We start from the raw sequence: 20809 nt of genomic DNA on the forward strand, positions 1-20809 counted from the left end.
AGATCTTTGGTTAGGGGAGACGCTGGAGAGCCCCCTGCCAAAATCACTTGTGCAAGGGGAGATCCCACCCTATGAGGTGGAAGCCCCCAGGATGCACATCCTGCCCTAAAACCTGGCCAGGGCGTCCCACCTGGTCATTATTGGGGCTGGGCGCAGTGCCGGGCTTGCAGCTCCCTTCTTTTGGGGTTTCCCTCGCTGGGCACCATCACACCCCACATCGGGCTCCTCATGGAGCACGGAGAGGCAAACCCAGCACGGCAGGAGCCGAGCAGTGCTTTGGGCTTTCACTTTTCCTAATAATAGCCCAGCTCATAGGAAATAACCTCCCTCTGCTCTCTGGGCTCAGTAGGATGGGGTTTGGGATTTGGGTCACCTCCAAATCAACAGCTGTATGCAGAGCAGGGGCTCAGGCCTGAATTGATCCCAAATCGGGGCCAAACGGTGTCCCTTCAGTACTTGAGCTCCCAGATCAGGGCAGGTTTGGGTTTGTTTCCCTCCCCGCCCGCCCCCAAAAGCGCGCTCACCTTTTGGCACGGCCAAGCGCATTGTTTTGCGGTCAGGACTTGGTATTTCCACCGGGACTCCCCCCCTTCTCTAATGACATCCCGGGATTGTCTCCCCTTCCCGGTCCCGCTCACAGCTGGGAAACGCGCTAACCCCAGCGACAACGGGGCCGAGGGGCAGCCACGTCCCCATCCCACGTCGCCATCCCGGTGCTGGGAACAAGGGGTTTCTCCCCCTGTGTCCCTTTTAGCACCACGGCGGGAGCGCGTCGCTGTGCAGAGACACCCAAAGCAGCCCCACGCTGAGAGTCACAGCACCCGGCCCTACTAGCTTATGGGGGGGCCCCAAAAATGCCACCCCTGCAAATGGGGAGGAGAGGTGACATCCTTCCAGCCAAACCCCCCACAAACATCAGCCAGCACCCCAAAAATAGAGCACCAACAGAGAGCACCAAACCAGCCACCACTCAAACCTACAATGCTCAGCAGGACCCAAACCCAGGCTTCCAGCTCACATTGAAGAAGCCCTAAAACCACGGGGCCGTGGGCACCTCCCCGTCCCCATCAGCGCTTTGGGGACGCGTTGCCTGTCCTTTGGCCAGGATGCCCGCACCACACGCAAGATCCCCACACCACCAGGTGCCGCCCAACCTTCACACCCCCTTCCCCCACATCCCATGTGAATTATCCAACAGAGGAGAGGTTGGGGCAGCAGCAGGGCTGCGAGAGGAGCCCCACACCCCCTCACACCCCACCAGCCCCCCTATTTTCACCCAGGACCCACGCAGGAAGCCTGGCACGACAGAACCGCGCTTCGAGCTCCGCCACGAGCTCCCCAAAGCGCCCCAGCTCCCCGCTTACCTTCGACGGGCGACGTCTTCAGCCTCTTGCAGACGTTGTGCACGCCGCCGTAGGAGTCGTTCAGCCGGGCGACCGCCTCGGCGCTCCGCAGCTCCATGAGGTTCCTGAGCTCCCCCACGGAGCACCCGAAATCCCCCTCATGGTTGCCTTCGGTGAAGGAGTTCCCGGGGTGGTGATCGGCCACGTTGTTCGTCATCTCGCCCCGGCCGGGCAGCGGCGCCGAGGGGCGCCGGGACGCAAGGGCCAGCCACGAGGCTGTGGATTTTTGGGGAGGGAGTTGGGGACGGCCCGGCGGGGGTCCCTGGGGGGCTGCCCGGGTGCAGCGGTGCCTCTAGCCGAGCCCTTCTCCTCCGGATGCAGGTGTAAACAGGATGCGCATGTTACCGCGGAGGCAACCTTAGCAACGCCCGGCGTGCATCTCCCGCGGCAGGAGGAAGGCTCCCTGGATACCACAGCAACTGGAGCTGGGGAGAAAAAAAAATAAAAATAAATAAATAAAGGATGGGAAGAGGAGGAGGGCGTCATCGGGGGGCCCGCGGCCGGACGCACGCAGCCCCCGCGGGATGGGTATGGAGGAAGAGGAGGAGGCGGCGTGGTTGGGAGGCGCGCGGCGGCACCACGGGCTCACCCGGCTCTGCTAAAGAAAAAAAGCAAAAAAAAAACAAAACCACATAGCTCTGCCCCAAAACCCTAAGGTTTGGCTTTTTTGGAGCAAAAAAAATTAAAAAATAAAAATAAAAAAAAATGGTGAAAGCTGAGCTCGGCCCAGCCCGTGGGGCAGGAAGGGCGGCCAGGTGGTTCTCCGCTCAGCCCACAGCTGGCCGGCCCCAAAAATGCTCCCATTGAGCTGGGGTTAAAAATACAGCTCGGCAGTGGAAAACAGCTGCTTCCGCCCCGCCGGCCCGGGGAGGCAGCGCCTGGTAACGGCGCTGGCAACAGGTAAGCAAAAAAGCATCCCGAGGCAGCCGACAGAAGGGGGCTCGCGGCACCCAGCAGGCTTCTGAGCGCCGAGAGATCCGTCAGGGAACTGCTAAACCCTGCGTGTTTCTCCGAAATAAAGGGGTTTTTGCGTTAATGGCACCTGCTCGGCTCTCTCTCCGTGCTCTGCTCGAGCTCTCGCAGCGCAGCCTGTGAGGAGCCGGATCCCCCAAAGCCCCCAAACGCTGCCAGCCCCACTGCAAGGGTGGGAGAACCCCCCAAAAAATCTATGGGATCAGGCAGAGATGTGAGCATCTCCCTTCCCCAGGGCTTAGGGTCCCACGGCAGCGCCAGGAGCAGGAGGGAGCAGTGCTGGTGGCCACTGGGGACGCAGAGGGACACGGAGGGATTGAAGGACTGGGGAGTTGAGGACTCCCTGTGCCAAAGGCACCACGCACCAGCCGGAGGTGGAAATGGGATGGGGACGCTGCCGTCCCCATACGGAGCCTTGCCTCTGCCCCCTGACCCCACAAAGCAGGGAGCGAGCTGGAGCAGCAGCATCCTTGACGGGGGATGCAATTAACCAGGCTCCTGCTGATCAACAGGAAAAAAAAAAAAAAAAGGTAATTCCCCCCCACCTCGGCGCGCTAATTTTCCCCCTCTTTCACCATCACTGACGTCTTCTGAAGGGAGCCGAGAGGCGAAGAGAAAGGCGGCTAATTAATACGGTGATGGCCTAGCCCGTAATTAGCCCCGAAAGAGCCACGGGGCACCCATCGTTACCTGCCCGGGGGGGTGGCGAGCTCCTGCCCGCTGCAGCCCCAGCCCCAGGACTCGCTCTGGTGGCCAAGGAGAGCACAGGGACCTGGCGGGGAGGGGGCTCTTTGAGCACCCCCTGGTCCCAGCTTGGGGACAGAGCACGGTCCCATGTCCCAGACCCATTCCTGGCCCATTTCTGCCCCATCCTGCTGGCACGGGACAGGCTCCTGCGCTCCTTGGCTGGGCAGGATCAGTCCCAGGCAAGTGGAGAGCTGCACTGAAGCCTCGCTAAGACCTAACACTAATGAGTGCCTAACGAGTCCCGCAGCATTCAGCAGCCTGCCCTAGCTCAGTAATTAATTTCCCAAGCCTCCAGGCACTGCGGAAGGAGACGGGGGCTCTCCGAAGACCCCCGTGGGGACAGCGAGGGAGGCAGAGGTTATGGGACACTGGGCACCCCGCAGAGCGACAAACACAACCAGGAACACAACCAGGGAGCCCGAAGGAGCAGCCAGCAGCCGTGTCACCTCCCGCTGTCCCCTCACAGACAAGGACCTCGGCGGTGGCAGCGGGGAAGGACGCGCTCCCGGCGCGCGGCGGCACACGGGGACCGACGGGGCAGGGAGCGGAGGGAGCAGGCGGGGAGGAGGCAGCGGCTGCCAGGGAGCCGTGAAGCCGATGCAGTGCTGCAGCCGAACCTGCCCGGAATAATAAAACGGCTGCATTACACCTCCGGCCCGGCCTGCCTGCGCCGGGGCCAGCACGGCCTTGGGTGCGCGCCGGCGTGACCGTCCCGCGCCGCGGTGGCCACCGGTGTGAACACAGGAGCCCTCCTGGCCCTAAATACGGGGGGAAAAGGGAAGCTGAGAGAGGGACAAGGATGTAGGGTTTGGATCCCGTCCCGCAGGCACCGGTGGTGTGAGCAGCCTAGGCGGTGCTGCCAGCCCCCTAAAAATCACACAGCGCATCCGCGGCGACGCTGCTGGCGTGCCGGGGGCTCGCGGCTTCCCTCCCCAGGGAGAAAAAGCCAAGCTGGAGTCAAAATCAGCCGGGCACGTCCTGCGTGACACCTCCAAAGCAAGCCCCGAGAGGGCTCGCTGCGACGCCTGCTCGGGCAGCTGTTGCAGGGCCGATGGAGAGCAGCACGCACGCGGGGATGCGCCTGCAAACCCGCTGGGGAACCCCAATTCCCCAGCACGAGCCCCGGGGTTGCCGCGCCACGGGATGCCACCGCGGGTTCCCAGCTCTCCTGGGACTCCACCGCGTCCCCGCGCTGCAGATTGAGGCGAATCCTCCCTGTTTTGGAGCAGGCAGACAGCGAGCCCAGCGCCGTGCACCTGGCAGCCGACCCGACCAAGCTCAGCTGTTGGTTTTTCTTTTTTTTCTTTTTATTTTTTAGTTAAACCCACAAATAACGGGGAAATCAGCGCCCCGGCTCAGCACCCTCCCGCTCTCCTCTGCGTTTTGCTCCAGAAAGCCCCAAACATCTCCCCTCCATGGGGAAGAAAACCAAACCCCTTTGCCTCCCCACCCACCCGGGGGTGAGCAGAGCCACAAATCCCAGCTCGGCCGGGCAGGATGAGGCCCCCGAGCAAACCTCAGCCCCTTTGATGGGGTTCCTGCCCCCCACCCCAAGCACCTGCCCTGCTGCCCCATGCCACGGGGGCCGTCTCCTCCCCAGCTTTTGGCTGCTGGAGGTTGCCATGGCAAAGCCAACGGAAAGCTGTGCCAGGGATGCTGCTTACGGTGCCAAATGGGGAGAAAAAAGGAAAAAAAAATCTTATTTTTTTTTAAAAAAAGCATCCAGGAACTGCTCTCCTCAGCTCTGCTCCCACCACGCGCGGACCCCGTTGAGCCAAGGAGCTGCTGGAGAGGAGAAAAGTCGGTGGGAGAGGGGTGAGGGGTGGGCTCTGCCGGGCTGCAGCCCCTCGTGGCGGGGATGGAGCAGGAGCAGGAGCTCGGGGAGCGGCGCTGGGAGCCCCGCACACGGGGACAGACAACGGGGACACTCAGCAGGCAGCTCCGTGCGGCGCACCCTGCCTGCCTCCAACAGATCCAAAAGCTCGGGGCTGGAGCTGCTCTTGGCCAGCCTGGGGGGGGGGGGGGGCTCGGGGAGGGCACAACCCCCCCAACCCCGCCTGACTCCCACCGTGGGGCCCCCCTGGCCAAAAATCGCCGTGCCCTGGGCAAGCAGCAGCCCCCCGGGCATTTCTCTGCCCCCCCAAAAAAACGCTTGGAGCAGCCCCGCAGCCCCGTGCCCACCCCACACCGTCCCCATTTCCCCCCCCACAAAAGGAAGCAGGGGGCCGGGGAGCCCCGGGGCAGGGGCGCGGGGCCCCTCCCCGCACACTCACCAAATCGCAATGTGCAGATGGCAGCGGCACGGCTCGGCTCGGCTCCTCGTTCCCAGCAACACCCATGGGGAGCCTTCCCCTCGCCCAGCGCCGCGCTTAACCCCTCCGGCACCGGCAGCACCGGACACCCACGAGGAAACCGGGGCGGCTCCGGGCGCAATTTTGTCCCCGGTGCATTCCCTCCTCTCGGGGGGAGAGGCTCCTAAATCGCTGAGCTGGCTCGTGGCTGCAAACGGCACGCTCCGGGGGCACGGGGCACGGATCCCAAGGGGGCTGGCGCAGCCCCCGGAGGATTTTCATCCTTTCGGGACCGAGGGATTCAGCCCAGGGTCAGGGCTCCCAGCAGGCAGCCAAGGTCACGGCGCGGGAAGCTGAGCCCTCCGCCCTGATGCCACGGAGAGAGGCCACGCGCCATGCGATGGGGTTAGAGAAGCGGGTGAGAAAACCCCAAAAACACCCCTGGGCAGACCCCGCCAGGCTCGCACTCACCCATCACCCGGGCAGCTCCATCGCTGCAGCAGCGCCCACGCAACGAGGGCACAGGACCCGCTCCCACCGCTCCTGCTCCCCAATAACACCGGGATCGGGCTCTCCTCGCTCCTTCCCCAGAGCTGGGGGTGCCCCAACATCACCCCCCTGCCACAGGGCACCCCAACGGGATGTCACCTCCCTGCTGTCACCTCCCTGCTGCCACCTCCCACACCGCAGCATCCGCTTCCTTCGCCGAGGAGCCCCAGGGGAGGGGACGGTGACATTCGATGGCTGCGGGGCACCCGCCAGCAGGAAACCCCCCCAGGGCCACCCAACCTGCAGCTGCCTGATGCGTGGGAGGCTCTGGGCACCCCAGGGTGTTCGCACGGGGATGTCCCCAGCAGCTGGGGAAACGCAAGAGCCTAAAGGCAGGGGAGAGCCCGGCCGTTTGGGGAGACCCCGGTGATTTGGGGAGACCCCTTGTGCCCTTTGCACCCAGGGGGAGGAAGCCCCCAGGCTTCATCTTGTAGGAAGGGGGGGACCTGAGCATGTCAAATCCCCAATTCCCACATGGAGCAGGCTCCCACACAACCACCACGCACGCACCAGGACGATGCCAAGTGCCTGGGCAGGGGACTCGGATGGGTCGGGGCTCATGTCCCCAAGAGCCACCAACCCCTGGGGGTTCACATGCTCATCCCCAGGCCACCAGCTGCTCCCCACTTCCATGAAGCCCAGATCCCCTCCCACACCCAGCCCAGACAGAGCTGACCCCAACCCCATCACCCCCACCCAGACACCCACAAATCTGCACGGATTTGGGGGCGACGGAAAGGGCGCAGCACCCGCCCCGCACAACCTCCACGGGGACATGAACCACGCAACCATGACCCCGATGGATGCAGCAGCAGCGTCCCCAAACCATGGCACATCCTCCTCCTCCTCCTCTGCCTCCCACAGGGCTGCAGGGACCGAAAAGCAGCGTGCTGGAGGGATGGGACGGTGCCTGAGCCACAAGGATAAGACCCAAGGGGAAGGAGAAGGGCGCAGGTGAGGGGTGGCGAGGTGCAACCTGCTGCAGGAGCGCAGCCGCTTGGTGCATGCCCCCGCAGGGAGCACGAGCAGCTGGCAGCAGCCCACTAATTACAGCTGCTGCTCACATTTGCTCCTATTTCGCCTCTTGTGCACCAAGGCAGGAAAACTGGTTTGTTGTTGCACGCCCAAGGCACCCATCACCTCTTGCAAAAGAAGCGGCGAAGAGGCAGGAGAGCACCGGACGCGCTGCGGCACCGCAGGACAAGCTCGGACGCAGCTCCCCCCCAGAGCACAGCGCCCCAAAATCCAAAATCCCAGCCCCGGAGCCGGCCCCGGGGTTCCCACATGGGGCATCCATGTGCCGAAGCCACCGGCGCGTGGCCAGAGCAGGAGCCTCTGAGCTGGGGGCTCAGGAATCTGCCCGCGCCCCCGGGCTTCCCCTCGCCACCAAGGGCAGAGGAATTTCAGGGGGGTGGAAAAAAAAAAAAAAAAAGAAAGAAAAGAAAAAAAACTCGGAGGGAGTCTCCAGGCGAGCTGTCAAGGGGAATGTTTCCATCTAAGGCCTTGGTATTTCTCTCCCGGCGCCTGCACTAAATCACCCGGGCTCCTCTCATTATTCTTTTGTGCTTTACAAGGTAGCGCAGCCGTCGGGCAGGGGGAGGAATGCAGGAGGAGGCACGAGGCGAGCCCCAGCCTCTGCTGTACAAAAAAAATACCTGGAGCCCCCCGGGGCCGGGCGCCTTCAGAGGGTGCCGCAGCCCCAGGTGCATCCAAGGGAGGGGAGATGCCGGGGCTGGGGGCCACAAGGGGCTGAGACGTCGGAGCTGGTGGTGCCCGACCACGCTGCGTGGTGCAGAGCCCCAGCCTTCATCCCCTGCTCCTCCCAGCTCAGCACTGGGAAACTGGTTCCTCCTGCCCCAGCATCGCGGGCACCACGGGCGGTGATAAGGCAGCAGCCGGCCAACTATTGGGCAACTGGGCAATTTCACTCAAGCTTTTTTTAATTTTTTCCCTCCCCTTCTCCTCCAAACCCAGTTGGATCCGCTGGGCAATTCCCCCTGTGGCGAGGGGAGCAGGGAGCACAGCTCTGCCCCATTCTGGCACCCTGCTGCACCTCTGTTCTCAGGGCTCCGTCTCTGCTCCCCCACAGCCAAGGCTCCGCCAACCCGCAGACCTGGCCCTGGGTTTTTGGGTCACCTCACATCCCGTGGCCTCCAGGGAACCTGCAAAGCCCATGGGGATGCTCGGAGGCCGGGCTCCCGAAGTGCTGATGCAGGGAACATCGCTTGGAAGCGGACATCAGCACCGGCAGGGCTGGAGGAGACATGCTTTGGAGGAAAAGGCACAGGCCATGAGGACGGGGTTAAAGCACAACACAAGACAGGGGGAGCCCGAAGGGACAGGGTGCTCCCCGCCCCGCAGCCGTTTGTAGGGGTAGGGGCAACCCCAGACCTTGGCACCGCTGCCAGAACCAGGCTCCTGGACCAGCTCCATCCCTGCTGTCCCCCCTGTTTCGCCCTGCTCCCCATCAGATTTGGCCCAAATACCCATTTGGCCCAAACACCCCTCAGATTTGGCCACCAGGCGCACATCCATCGCCGCTCTGAGCCAGCCTGCACCGAGTCCCGGGCTCCCTTCGGCTCCCCCACCCAGCCTGGGGACGCCACAGGTTTGGGAACCTGCTGGGCTCTGACTGCCACAGCCCCCGTGGCTCCAACACGCCTCATTCCCAGTAACAGCACCCCTGCGTGCAGGAAGGGATTAATTACGGCCCGTTAATCAGCATGGCAACGTCCTGGAGGGGGCTGGACCTTGCCCCCCTGCACCATACAGAGGCGGGGAAACTGAGGCAGCGAGGTGCCGGGGGGGGGGCTGCAGCCCTCCGCCAGCCCCCAGCCGGGAGGAGATCCCGGCAGTCCCGACTCCCACCTTTCCGCACCCTCTTCGGGGAGAGGAGAAACAGCTCGGCTTAAAATAAAAACGAAGTAGCAGGCAGGCACCGACCCACGGAGCACGAGGGCGTCTCGCAGGCAAAACAACACCCGGAGAAGCAGAGAGCGAGCGGCCGGGGCGCATGGGTACAGCCACGGTATTTTTAGCAGGATTACACAGGGAGAGGGGATTCCTACCCTGAACATCCCCGGGGGCTTAAAATAGGCCCCGCCACTTCCTCCAGCAGCAGCCGGGAGGAGCATCGGCTGCGTTTGCTGTCACCCATGGGGTCGGCGAGCGCCCCAGCGGCCCCGTGCACCCCAGAACCCACAGGGGACGTCCACAGCCGGGCTTCCCCTTGGGATGGGTTTGGTTTCCTCCCCTGGGGGCCCTTTATCACCGGGGGGGGTGAGGCTGAGCCCCCTGTCCCACTGCGGGGTGTTCCCGGTGAGCGATGCCGGCAGCGGGCGCGCAGCACTAACCTCTCCGCCGGCGCGACGAGCCGCTTCCTCGGCGAAAAGAGAGAGCACGTGCAAAGAAAATAAGAAACAGCGATCAAATCCCTCCTGGTCACAGCAAGGGACACTGAGGCAGGGGGCACAGAGCGTGTTTGACACCTGGACTTGATGCCCAGGGTCTCCCCAAAGCGTGGGTGCAGCCCAGTAGAGGGGAACCCCGATGCGCCCAGCCACCCCAGTGCTGGAGGGCAGCAGGGACGGCACCACGGGCACGTCCCCAAGCTGGGTGCCCGACCCCGAGGCCAGCAGCAGGGACACGGCCGAGGGGACGCTGCCACACGGGCTGGGGACGGGGTGGCTGTCCCCTCTGCTCCCAACAGTGTCGGCTCCAGCTCACATCACGGGTAACTTCTCCCACCCATGCTCGCGGGTTTCCCTCGCGCTGCGTCACCGGGACGTCCGGGCTTCTCCATTCAGAGCTCCAAACAAACAGCGGGGATTTGGGGAGGAGAAAAGGGAAAGGTAAGCAACCAGCCTGGGGGTGGGGGGGGCTGGAAGCCCCCTCCTCGCCCCAAAAGGGTTAAAAAAGCAAAGGCAGCAGAAGCGTGCCTGCGATAGGAAAAACACCCGCGCTCCCAGGGCGAGCGCGCCGGCTGCTCGCCGCTTCCCTTCCCGACATGCCCCGCTCCTGGGAAAGTGTAGGCTGTTTTCCATATATAACTGCAAACTGTTCCATGCAGTAAGAAGTCTAATTAAAGGGAGGGAGGGAGAGAGGGAGCGACGCAGAAGACCAAAAGGCAATATTTATACGAGGGAAGAAAGCCCTGCATCCCCGGCACCAAATTAGACCCTCGCCGAGCGAAGCCCGTGATATCATCGGGAGATCAAATCTGGGCAGAGCGGCGGCTTTGCAGAAGAGGCAAATCAGAGCCTGGAAAATATGTACCAATAAATAAGAGAGGAGAGCCAGATGGGCCAAGAGAGCACGGGGAGGGGCAGGGGAAGGACTAGCTAATCCGAGCCAGTTGCTCAGGATAATGCAAAATATTGCGGGAGCGTGCGCGCACGCCCCGGCCCCGCCAGGCTCCCCCACGGCCCGGGGCTGGAGAAGCAGCTCTTTAAGCAAATAGCAGCAATTTGCTTTAAAAAAAAATAAGTAATAAAGCCAGACACGAGGGAACGGGGAGGGAAATGGCAGCGAGGAGAGGGGCTCGCCGGCGTAGTGCTGGAGCCGAACAACGGGGTTGGGATGGAGAGGCAAGGGGGCACCCACCCCACGCACAGGGTGAGCCACGCAGCACCCAGCCCTCACCCCACTGCTGCCCCCGGGCAATCCCACAGCCAAAATCCGCCCCCCTCAGTGCCTCAGGACACCCCCTTGTCCTGCATCTCCAGGGCAGGGGGGGTGTGGGGAGAGCACATGGGGCCGAGCAGGGAAAGCGCACACCGGGGCCGTTCTTTGAAGCCTCTTTGTTAGAGCTGCGCTTCCCACAGGTGCCAGCCACAGCCCCAAGGTAACCCACAGGCAGCTAACGCGTTCCCCAGTTATTAGGTCCTCTGCCTACGCCCGGTGTTGATGCTTCTGAAGGCCGTTAACGTGCTTTAATTAAAGCGCCGATAGATTGAAGAGTCACCCAGGCTGAGCCCTGGCGGAGAGGCTCGCTCCAGGCTGCGCTGCTCTGCGCCAGCCCCAAAATCACCACCGGGTGCCAGCAGCTGGGGGCAGCCCCCCCTTGGTGTCCCCAAAGCGGACAGGACCCATGGCCCTGTCCCCCAATACGTGTCCTTGTGCCCGGCCCCATCCTGACCCTGACCCAGCGCCCTCCTTGCGCTGCGCCCCAAGCCCCCCACGCTCCCTCCTGCTGTCCTTCAGGCACCACCCCAGTGGCTTCCAGTTGCACCAGTAACCCAGAGGCACTGGGATAGCTCTTCCCTCAGGGGTCAGCATGAAGTTGCCGGCGAGGCTCTTGCTGCCCACGGGTGTCCCCAAGCTTGGGGGTGCCTCCCAGCCCGATTGGCACTCGCCCACCTCCCGGGTTTTGCCACCACACACACCTTTCGTGCCCACAAATTGCAACCCCACGGTGATGGAAGCAGCCTGCAGCTCACCCCATTAAAACCCTGCCATCAACCCACAGCAACACCAAAAACCAACCAGCCTGGGGCAACTCCACTTGGGGGCAGCGACCCCAACCCTCGCAGCAGAGCCAGGCACGAAGCTCAGGGCACCCCCTTGCCACAGCCACCCCATTAAATGGGGATGCAGCACCCCAAGCCCCCCATTGAGCCGTGCCCCACCTGGCACAGACCCAGCTGCCCTAAAACAGCCGAGCAGCGCTCCCTGCCCTCCGAACAAACTGCCTCTGAGCCACGAGGTCACCCGAGGTGACAGCGGGACGGTCACCGCTTTGCGCTCAGGGGACGCGCGGGCAGCGCGGCTGCGGCAGCCCCGGCCTCGCAGAGGCACGCGTACAGGTGGGTATCGAAGCTCCAGGGCTAATCCGGGGATAATAGCGGCTTTAGCAGCGATAGGGCAGGAGATTACTGCAGCGATCGGGGCGTCGAGAGCGCTCTGCTGCCAGAGGATCTGCCTGGAATAAAGCGAGCGGATGGTGCTGAGCCGGCTGCTGGCTCCCCGCTCGCCGCCACCGAGCCGAGCAGCACAGCACCGGGGTGAGCGAGGCTTCCTCGTCCTCCACACTGACCTCCTGCTGCAGGGCAGAGAGGTTTGGGGAAGCCCTGCCCTCTCCTCCGGGTCCCTGCTTCCCGAACCCATCCCTCGAGCAGGGCAGGACCGCAGCGAGGCTTCTGCGCACGCCGCAGGGCTGGGAAAACAGCGAGGCTGCAGGCAGCTGCGGCCAGAGGAGTGGCAGGAGGAAGGGAGGATCCCTTCATTGTCCTTTCCAAAGGGAAAAGGGACAGTCCCCTGAGCGCAGTGCCAGGCAGGGCAGGAAACACCGCAAGCCTCCAGGCGGCATCTGCTCAGGGAGAGAGCAGCAGAGACCCCGCACGCGCCCCCCACTGCGCCGCAGGAGCGCGAGCTGCAGCGCCTTGCACGGATTTGATGCATTTCACGTCCAACTGCAGGAGCGAGAGGATTCCCCCGGCTGCTGCCCTGCAGAGAAACATGCAGATGCTGCAGGGGAGAGAAAAACAAGGAAACGCCGCCTGCTCCACCCCGAGCAGGCAGCTGAACGCAGGACGGCAGCGCGAGGTGAAGCCTGGCGCGCGGCAGCCGAGCGCGTCTGCAGATGGCAGGCAGGGACGGGGAGAGAGGAAAAACAACGGCGAGAAGGGACGCAATGAATTAAAGGAGATTAAAGGCAGCGGGTCAGGAGATAGCACTACAGCCTCGACACCTCAGAATCCAGCAGTGAGCGGAGGCAGAAGGCGATGCTGAAGGATTTGGGCTCACCAGAGCCCGGCCCAGGGCAGCACCCAGCCCTCGAGCACCCACTGGGTGCCCGAGCGGCCACCTCTGTAGCACCCTGGCTGAGCCTCCCCAAAAAAAAAAATCCACCTGCAGAACACGGCTCCAGCCTCCTTCCCCAGCAGGCAAAGCAGCCTCTCCTCCGGGAGCAGCGCTCAGCTGCGTTTTGGCACCCAGAGCACACCCGAGTGATTCCAGCCGCCCATGGGAAGAGCAGCCCGCAGACTCAACCCCCCTGCGGAGCTGAACGGCGCTCCCAGGGCTGGTCCTCGGGGGCACAGCGCATCCCCTGGGATGCGGGAGCAGGTAGCGGGATGAGGTTAGGTTTCTCCCCAAGGGAAAGGGGATTTCTCCTTCCCCAAGGAGCTCGCTGAGGAGGAAACTGCCCGAGCACTCAGCCGGTCCAGCCCTTTTTGGTTTTGGATAATCCACTTGGGGTCAGCCCCACGAGCAATTCGTCACTCGGGAAGGGCTCCGCTTCGCCCCTCCTCCCTCAAATAAAACTCAAAAGACATCATTTAGGCGAGCCCAGCCTGGACGACTAAAAATAGCCAGCACTAGTCACCCTGGAAAACGCGGGCTGGGCACTTTCACACTTCAGCAGCGTGGCCGTGGGGACGCGGGTGTCTCGGGTCACAGGAACACTCCCCGTGGTGTCACCGGCTCGGGGAGCAGCCCGGCCCCCCAGCGCCCCACAGCTCCCAGCCCCTGCGCTTTCCCCAGGCGGCGTCGGGCAGGATGCGGTGACTCAGAGCCACGTCTGCACGAGGACACCCAGGAAAGAGGAGCAGGAGCCGCGCTTTCAGTTTTTCCACAGCCAAGCCGGGTTTACGGTCCCGGCTCCCCGCAGCTGATTCACTCCCCAGTTTCCCCAGTGCCCCCGGGCAGAGGCAGCCAGGTCCCTCCGCCCGGACGCGGGATAAATCCCGGCACTGAGTAACGCGTCCCAGCGGGCTGCTGCTGCTGCAGCTTTCCTCCTCTCCTGGCACGAGGGACGTGACCCTCGCCAGGCACAGCTCTGCCTTCCTGGGGCTCCTCTGCCACCAGGATATCTCACCCCTTATTTTTTTTGGTGCTCACGGCGTTTTTCCAAAGAGATTTGTGGCTCCTCCCGGGTGGGTGCGCAGGTGGCACCCAGAACCGGGAGCTTCCCAAACATCCCCTGCCCCAAATGGCACCTCCAGCACATCACACCCGCATCCGTCCCCCTCCCACGTCACCCCGAGCTCGGCTTTCACAGCAAACCTCATGGCTGGGGCTTCCGAAAGCAGCCGAGGCAGAAGCTGCCCGCAGGCCTGAGCCATCTTCTCGCGTGTCCTCGCGTCCCTTGGCTGCCCGCGGCGGTGACAGCGCTGACGGATGGCACGCGGCCGTGAGCGGCGTTGCCACCGCCGGGTAAAAAGCATCCGCACAGCCCAGCCCGAGCTCTGCCCGCAGCAGCCGAGCGCTTCAGCAGCCCGGGGTTACTTTCAAGTGGCTTGCAAGAAGGTGGGAAGGAAGAGATAAAAAGCCGGAGCGCCGCGCCGCTGAGTCTCTGGGAGGGCCGGGGCGAGAGATGGAGCATCGGCGCCTCTGAGCTCGGCGGCTCGCAGGAATAAGATGAAAAAAGCCACACAGGAGGGAGGGCGAACACCACGGCCGGAGAAAGCCAAGGGAAAGGAAAGGGACAACGGAGCCCGAGCTGCCCAGCGGGGTCCTGAATTAGCACCTTAGGAAGCGGCGCTGCAAATCGGCCGCCTTCTGCCCGAAATCTGAGCCCGGACCTGAAAACCCGAGCGGGGGATCCGCTGCGCAAAGAGCAAAGGTCACGGAGAGCCCCGGCCAGACCCCGACGGGGCCGAGCTCTCAGCAGCCCCCCCGGGCCGAGCAGCCTCAGCACCTCCAGCTTATTTTTAGCCCGGGGAGCGCAGGAGCTGCGAGCGAGCGGCGCTTTCGGGTCCCGGCCCCAGCCCCGGGGGAGGCTTTGGGGTTGCCACCGCTGCAGCCACCGCCTCGGGTCTCAGCCCTCCCCACCGCTCCCACCGTCACCAGACACAGCCCCCGGCATGGAGCACAGCCCCGAGCCTTCCTCCTGCTCGCGGGGAGGAGGAGGAGGAGGATGCTGGGGTCAGGACCCCGTGGCACAAGGCTCCGGCTTGTTCCCAGCTCCCTGCGGGACGGCGCCGCGGCGGGCAGGGCTGACCTTAACGCACCCGAGACAAAGAGGAGCCGGCGGCGGCCTCGACGGCGGAGAAATCGGGGGGGGGACACGGGGTGCAGCCCCCTCTCCCCGGGCCGCCTGGCCGGGGGCAGCAGCAGCAGCAGGCCCCGGGAAGCGCCGCGCTCGGCTCCCGTCGGCGAGCGGGAGGGATCGGGATCGGATTCCTCCCTCCCCATCCCCTGCCGGCCAAACTCTTCCGGGTAGGGCTCCGACGCGCTGCCCAGGCACCCCAGCGCCTCGCTGCGTCCTGCAGACCCCGGTGGCTTCGGCAGAGGGGGGGAAAAACACACGTTAATGGCGTTAAAAATAATAAAAAGGACTCGGATTTGCACGCCACCGACACGGCGGGCGCAGCCTGGGGACGCCGGAGCGCCCGGCTGCTTCGGGTTTTGGTGCCCGGCTGCCGACTCATCCCTGCCATGGAAGCCAAAGTTTCCTCGCCAGCACAACGCAGCGGGGACAGGCGGCCAAATCCTGCACCCAGCGAGGAGTCCCCACGTATCCCCGCATGGGTGGGGGACACCGGGGGACGCAGATGGGACAGGTCCCCCATGGGGGCAGCCTGGAAGCGCTCTGTGGCCCCGTATGCCCACACCAGGGTCCCCCCAGGGCCCTCTCCACGTGCCGGAGCACCCCGCACCCCGCACCCCAGCCCCACACCTCGGCTCCCCCAGGTAAAACCCAGAGCCAGGAGCTCCCAGGCGGGAGGGCACCGCGCTCAGCTCTTACTCACGGGGAGCTGTCGGAGGATCTGGGTTGCTTAATTAGCGCTTTAATGAGTCCCCATCCCGGCGAGTGACACGCCAGCCGCTCGTCATGCGCTCCGCACGTCTCCTGCCTTTGCTTTCTTCCTTTCCCTACCCAGGGTTAGCGCTGCTGCCTTCTTTTTTTTTTTTTTTCTTTTTTTTTTTTTTTTCCCTCCCCTTTTCTAATGAACAAATCGAGGGGCAGGATTTATAAGTCCGCGGAAACTATTATCCCTCCGCATTAAAGCCAAAAGCGACTAATTAAAACATCAAAGTCGGGCGGTTCGTTAGCTGAGGCTCGGGAAGCCCTGGCGGGGAGCGGGGGCTCCCACGGCCGCACCGTGAACCTGCACCAGGGGACACGAGAGGGGGAGGACAGGGTGCCACCACCTCCGTGTCCCCCCCCTTGTCACAGGACGGAGGATTTGGCACGGAATGAGGGTTTTGCACAGAGGGAGGATTTTTTTTTCCCCGGGGAGAGCAGCCCCTTCCCCTCCCACTGCGCCCAAAGCTGGGAGCTGCATCCCCCGGGAGCATCTCCAGCACCACGGGACGGGTCCTCGGTCCCTCCTGCCCACGGCACGAGGGTGACAGGGACAGGCTCGGTTCCCCAGCTCACCCAGGCCGATTTCTTTCCTCTTCCACCACTTCTCCACGTCCCAGCCTCACGCCGCATCCCCAAGCCCGCTTGGCTCCCATCCCAGCAGCCTCCGGCGAGACGAAGGGATTTGGGGACGCCGGAGGAGGTGACACCTCTGGGCACACGCCGTGGCCACCCCTCCGCACCCCATCGAGGCACCGCGGTGTCCCCCCGGCACGGAGAGCAGCAGCGATTTGCCGAGCACAGCGCAGCCTCCCCCCGCCGGGGAGGGGCCCGGGTGCCCTGGGGAGGGAGCAGAAGGTAGATAAGGGGAGCAAGATAAAGGGAGCAGCAGATAAGGGGAGCAGCCGGTAGATAAGGGGGGCAGGAGATAAGGGGAACCGCTGCTCGCCCTACAGCCACCGCTCGGCGCCGGGCTCCTTGCGTCCCCCAGATCCCTGCAGGCTCCTTCCACGGAGCTGCAACGGGTGCTGGCGACTGCCGTGGGCAAACTCATGGCCTAGCAAGGGTAAATAAATATTATATATTTATAAAAAAATAAAAGGAGGCGAGCAGGGAGCATGCAGGGAACCCGCAGCCACGGCGCGGGCACGGAAGGTGCCGGCAGCTCCCCGGGGCAGAGCCAGGGAAGGCCCTGGGGAAGGGGGGAACTCCACGCAGGGCTCCACCCCGGTGCTTTCTGCTGCACAACAATGGTGCGGAGGAGCAGCAGCAGGTCCCTCCCTGCTCTTACTCACCCTTCCCCGGGCCCTGCGGTCGCCCCACGGCCGCTCCCAGCTCCGTGGGCACGGCGCAGGGCAGGACGCGCCACTCGGCACCGGCATCCCCGGCGCTGCAGGAGCCAGAGCCACGGCACGCCAGGCAGCCAGCGCAGGGGATTCCCTCCGTCACCGTCTCAAGCCCATAAAAAAAACACCCAAAAACCAGGCGGTGACGCCGCCCTGCACCTTCTCAAGCCTCTACCTGCAGCTTTGGCAGCATCGCCCCGGCCAGCTCGTCTCCACGGGGAAGGTGCCAGCACCAAGCTGGGGGCCCAAAAGCGTCCCCGGCGCGGCACCCACGGCCCCGCTGCGGGCGAGGGTGGGTCGGGGAAGGAGCCTGAGCCCCGAGGGGCCGGGCACGGTGCAGGGCACGGTGCAGGGCACGGCGCTCCGGGGCTGCTGGAGGAATGGGGAAGCTCTGCGGGGCTGCTCGGGTGCCCTGCCCAAGGCGAAGGCAGCCGGCACGGGCACCTCCTCCATCACGGCGGGGCCGCGCCAGCTTTGGCACGGGGCAGGAAAAGCACGGATCCGAGAGGGATCCGAGAGCAGAGGCAGCGGCTGCGGGGAAGCAAAGGGCACGAGGATGTTGGGAGGCCTCCAGGACCCCCCCCCCGGCTCTCTCCATTCATCCCCGGAGAGCACGAGCTGCGGTTTCGGGGGGGGGACACCCTGCAGCCAGCCCTGTCCCTGCCACCCTAATGGGACTGGGGTGGCAATTCCTGGGGCTGGGCACCCCCCAGGGGCTGCCCGCAGGACAAAGCCTTGCAGCTGGGGGGGGGAGCAGAGGGAATTGGGGGGGGCGTCTGCTCCTCCTGCTTCCCACAAAATAATTCAGGTGCCTTTCGGCGCTCCAGGAAGCAAAGGATTGAGGTCGAGGGCACCGTCTGGAGCCACGCAGCCAGCACAAACCCAGCGTGCCGGATGGGCACCCAGCAGCACCGCAGCCGTGTGGGGTGGGGGGCACAGAGCGGTGCCCCCCCAGCACCCACACCTCCGCCCCGCCGGGCGCAAACAGGCTGCGAGGAGGGTTTGCAAAGCGAGCCCCCACCCAAACTCAGGTCTCCAGAGATAAGAGGACAATAACCTATTGTCCCTCCTCCCGCGCCCTTCCCAGCACCCAGCTCGCCTCTGGCGATAGGGGGCTGGAGGGGGGGGGCCCACCCAGCCCCCCAGCCCCACGCCGCCACCCCAGGACCCCCCCAACCCCCTGGGGGGTCGTGCCCGGGGGGGTGCCGTGAGCCCATGGGGGGATGCTGGGGGGGACGGAGCACTGCGGATCCAGGACCTCGCTGCAGACAAGGGGCAGGAGCCCAGACCCGCCGGCCAGGGGGGGCCACAGCCTCACCGCTTTGCATTTTTCCCCTTTTTTTCCCCCATTTTTCCCTGCCCCCCCCCCACTCCCCACTCCTCCGCTCCTGCTGTGGATGCGATCGTCCGCCTCGGGCAAGCAGCCCCCAAGGGAAAGGGATTGATTTATTATTTTTTTTCCTTTTTTTTAGGGGGGGACACGACACGACAGCCCCCCCTGCACCGTCCTTGGGCTGCCGCAAGGCGCTGCCCCCCCACGGCCCCCCCCCAGCCCTGCGCTGCCTCTGCCCATCCCTCCGGCCCCGCTGCCAAGCTGCGGCGTGCCCAGGGCTGGAGGCAGTGGCCGCATCCTGCCCCCCCCCCCCTCATTTTGTGCCCCCACCCCTCTTTTTGTACCCTCCAACCCCCCCCCCACGGCCACACGCAGCCCCAAACCCTGACACCCCCCCCCAAAAAAAAATAGGGGCGAGCAACAAGTTGTAGGACGCAGGCGAGGCTCCTTCAACCCCCCCCCAAAAAACAGGGTGCACCCCCCATTAGGACCCTCCCCCCTCCCCATAGACCCCCCCAGAGACCCTCACGCCCCCCCACGGACTCTCCCCCATTTGGGGTCGCGCAGCGCCGAGGCTGGGGGATGCGCATCGCCCCTGGGGGGGGGGGGATAAGGGACCAAGACACAGCCCCCCCCTCTATTTTAGCAACCCCCCTCCCCATTTTAGCCCCCCCACACTCCGTTTTAGCCCCCCCATCCCACCTGCTGCGCTGCCCCCCCCCCCCGCTCCGTCCCTTCCTCCCCGGAGACTTGGAGACGGGGAGGGGGGGCTCAAAAAGGGGGGGGTCCCTCTCCTCCTACGGGGTGGGGGCAGCAGCTCCGACCCCCCCAGACGCTTCCCCCAACGTACAACACCCCAAAAAAAAAAATAATAAAAATACCCCCCCCCCAAAAAAAAAATAAACCCAAACTCACCGGCTCTGCGCCCAGCCCCGGCTACCGGCGGAGCCCCCCCGGGAGGCCATGGGAGGAGGAGGAGGAGGAGGAGGAAGAGGAGGAGGAAGGCGGCGAGCTCCGGGGCTAGCGGGAGAAACTGCTTGTCATGGCAACCCCCCCAATCCCCCCCCCCGAGCCGTGCCGAGCCGAGCCGGGCTGGCCCCCGCCCGCCGGGGGAGGGGCCCTCTTAAGGTGGCGGCTGCTTAAGGGGGACGGGGAGGGGCACCCGGGGGTCCTCGCCCCCCCCTCGTCCTTTCCCTGGGGTGTACACCCCCCCCCAGGACCCCCTCCGTGCAACCCCCCCCCTGGGGAGGGGGGATGCGCAGCGCCCTTGTTGGCCACCACCGTGGACCCCCCCCCTCTCCCCATTTATTGGGGTCCCCCCCACTTTGTGCTGTACCCCTCCCGGGAGGTGTAATGCATGGAGAATCCCTGCAATGTGCCCCCCCCTCGGTCAGTGCCCCCCCCCCCCCCAGCACTGGGGGTGCAAAAGGGTGTTGGCACCCCAAGGCTCTGGGAAGCACCTGCCCAGTGTAGCCCCCCCCGCTTGGGTTTTGGGGGCACCCCCAAGCCCTATGGGACCCCCCCCCCGCAGTGGCTGCACCCCCTGGGGGGCGTGGGTTGAGCCCCATGGAGGTGAGGTGCGTGCGCCCCCAAAGCAGTGGGGACCCCCCCACCCACAGCGGGGGTGTCCCAAACTGGGAGGGGTGCCCCAAAGCAGGGTGCGTACCCCAAAATGGAGTGGGTGCCCCAAAATGGAGTGGGTGCCCCAAAACGGGGTGTGGACCCCAAAGCAGGGGGGGTACCCCCGTGCCCAAAACCCTCCCCGCTCCGGGCACGGGGATCTCCGGAGCACCACAAACCACGATAAAAAATTGGGGTTCCTCAGGGGCACTGAGTTTTGTCCTCCCTGAGCTGCCCCGTGCCCATCGGGGTGTGCGCAGCCCCACAAAACACGGGGGGCAGCCCCCCCAAAAAATAGGGCGCAGCCCCCCTGCCGTCTCCAAGGGGTGCCGGTGTCACCCAGGAGGGCGCACGCACCCCTCGAGCTGCAGAGCCTCGAGCACAAACCACGGCCCCCTCGCCCTGGCAGACCCACCCCTCACCCCTTTATTTTTTTGGGGGGGGAGAAACGAGGGGTAAAACGCGCACACCGATCGCCGCGGCCCTGGTGCAACGCTGGGTGTCGGCAGCCTTCCCTCGGCACTAATCCTGTTGTTTGGGCACGCAACCCAGTTCAAGTTAAACCAGTGTAACATCTGCGTGCGCCCAAGCCCTGGTTTAACGCTCGTAACATTTTTTTTCCCCCCCCTCTCCAGGGCCTGCACCTGCGCTCAGAGTGGTGCCAGGGGAGGGTCCCCGCGCGCGCAGCCCCCAGCAAACGCTTTGGGCTCTTTGCTGGGGGGTTCCTCCCCCGTCTTGTGGAGCTGTGAAGCCAAATGTGTGCTGCTAAAATGTCTCTGCTGGGTGCTGGGTGTCCCCCC

At 64.6% G+C, this 20809-nt stretch overlaps 1 protein-coding gene across 16 annotated transcripts in view; it reads right to left on the reverse strand.

Annotated features, from left to right (window-relative positions):
- ATP2B4 (ATPase plasma membrane Ca2+ transporting 4) overlaps nucleotides 1–19469 on the reverse strand; it is a 43432-nt gene extending 23963 nt beyond the window's left edge. For 9 of the 16 annotated variants that reach the window (XM_068660395.1, XM_068660393.1, XM_068660391.1 and 6 more), the window contains exons 1-2: nucleotides 19305–19469; nucleotides 1365–1828 (exon numbers count right to left, since the gene is read on the reverse strand). In XM_068660395.1, coding sequence (XP_068516496.1) covers nucleotides 1365–1560 — 196 coding nt within the window. In that variant the 5' untranslated portion in view covers nucleotides 1561–1828; nucleotides 19305–19469. Of the gene's footprint in view, nucleotides 1–1364; nucleotides 1829–5395; nucleotides 5528–5884; nucleotides 6023–9315; nucleotides 9925–14903; nucleotides 15067–15654; nucleotides 15804–16286; nucleotides 16306–19304 lie in introns of those variants that run through there. The other 7 variants (XM_068660389.1, XM_068660383.1, XM_068660384.1 and 4 more) reach the window with 7 other exon arrangements.
- Between the last annotated feature and the right edge of the window lie 1340 nt (nucleotides 19470–20809).

Source organism: Anas acuta, chromosome 24 (assembly GCF_963932015.1).
Source record: "Anas acuta chromosome 24, bAnaAcu1.1, whole genome shotgun sequence".
Taxonomy (NCBI): Eukaryota; Metazoa; Chordata; class Aves; order Anseriformes; family Anatidae; genus Anas; species Anas acuta.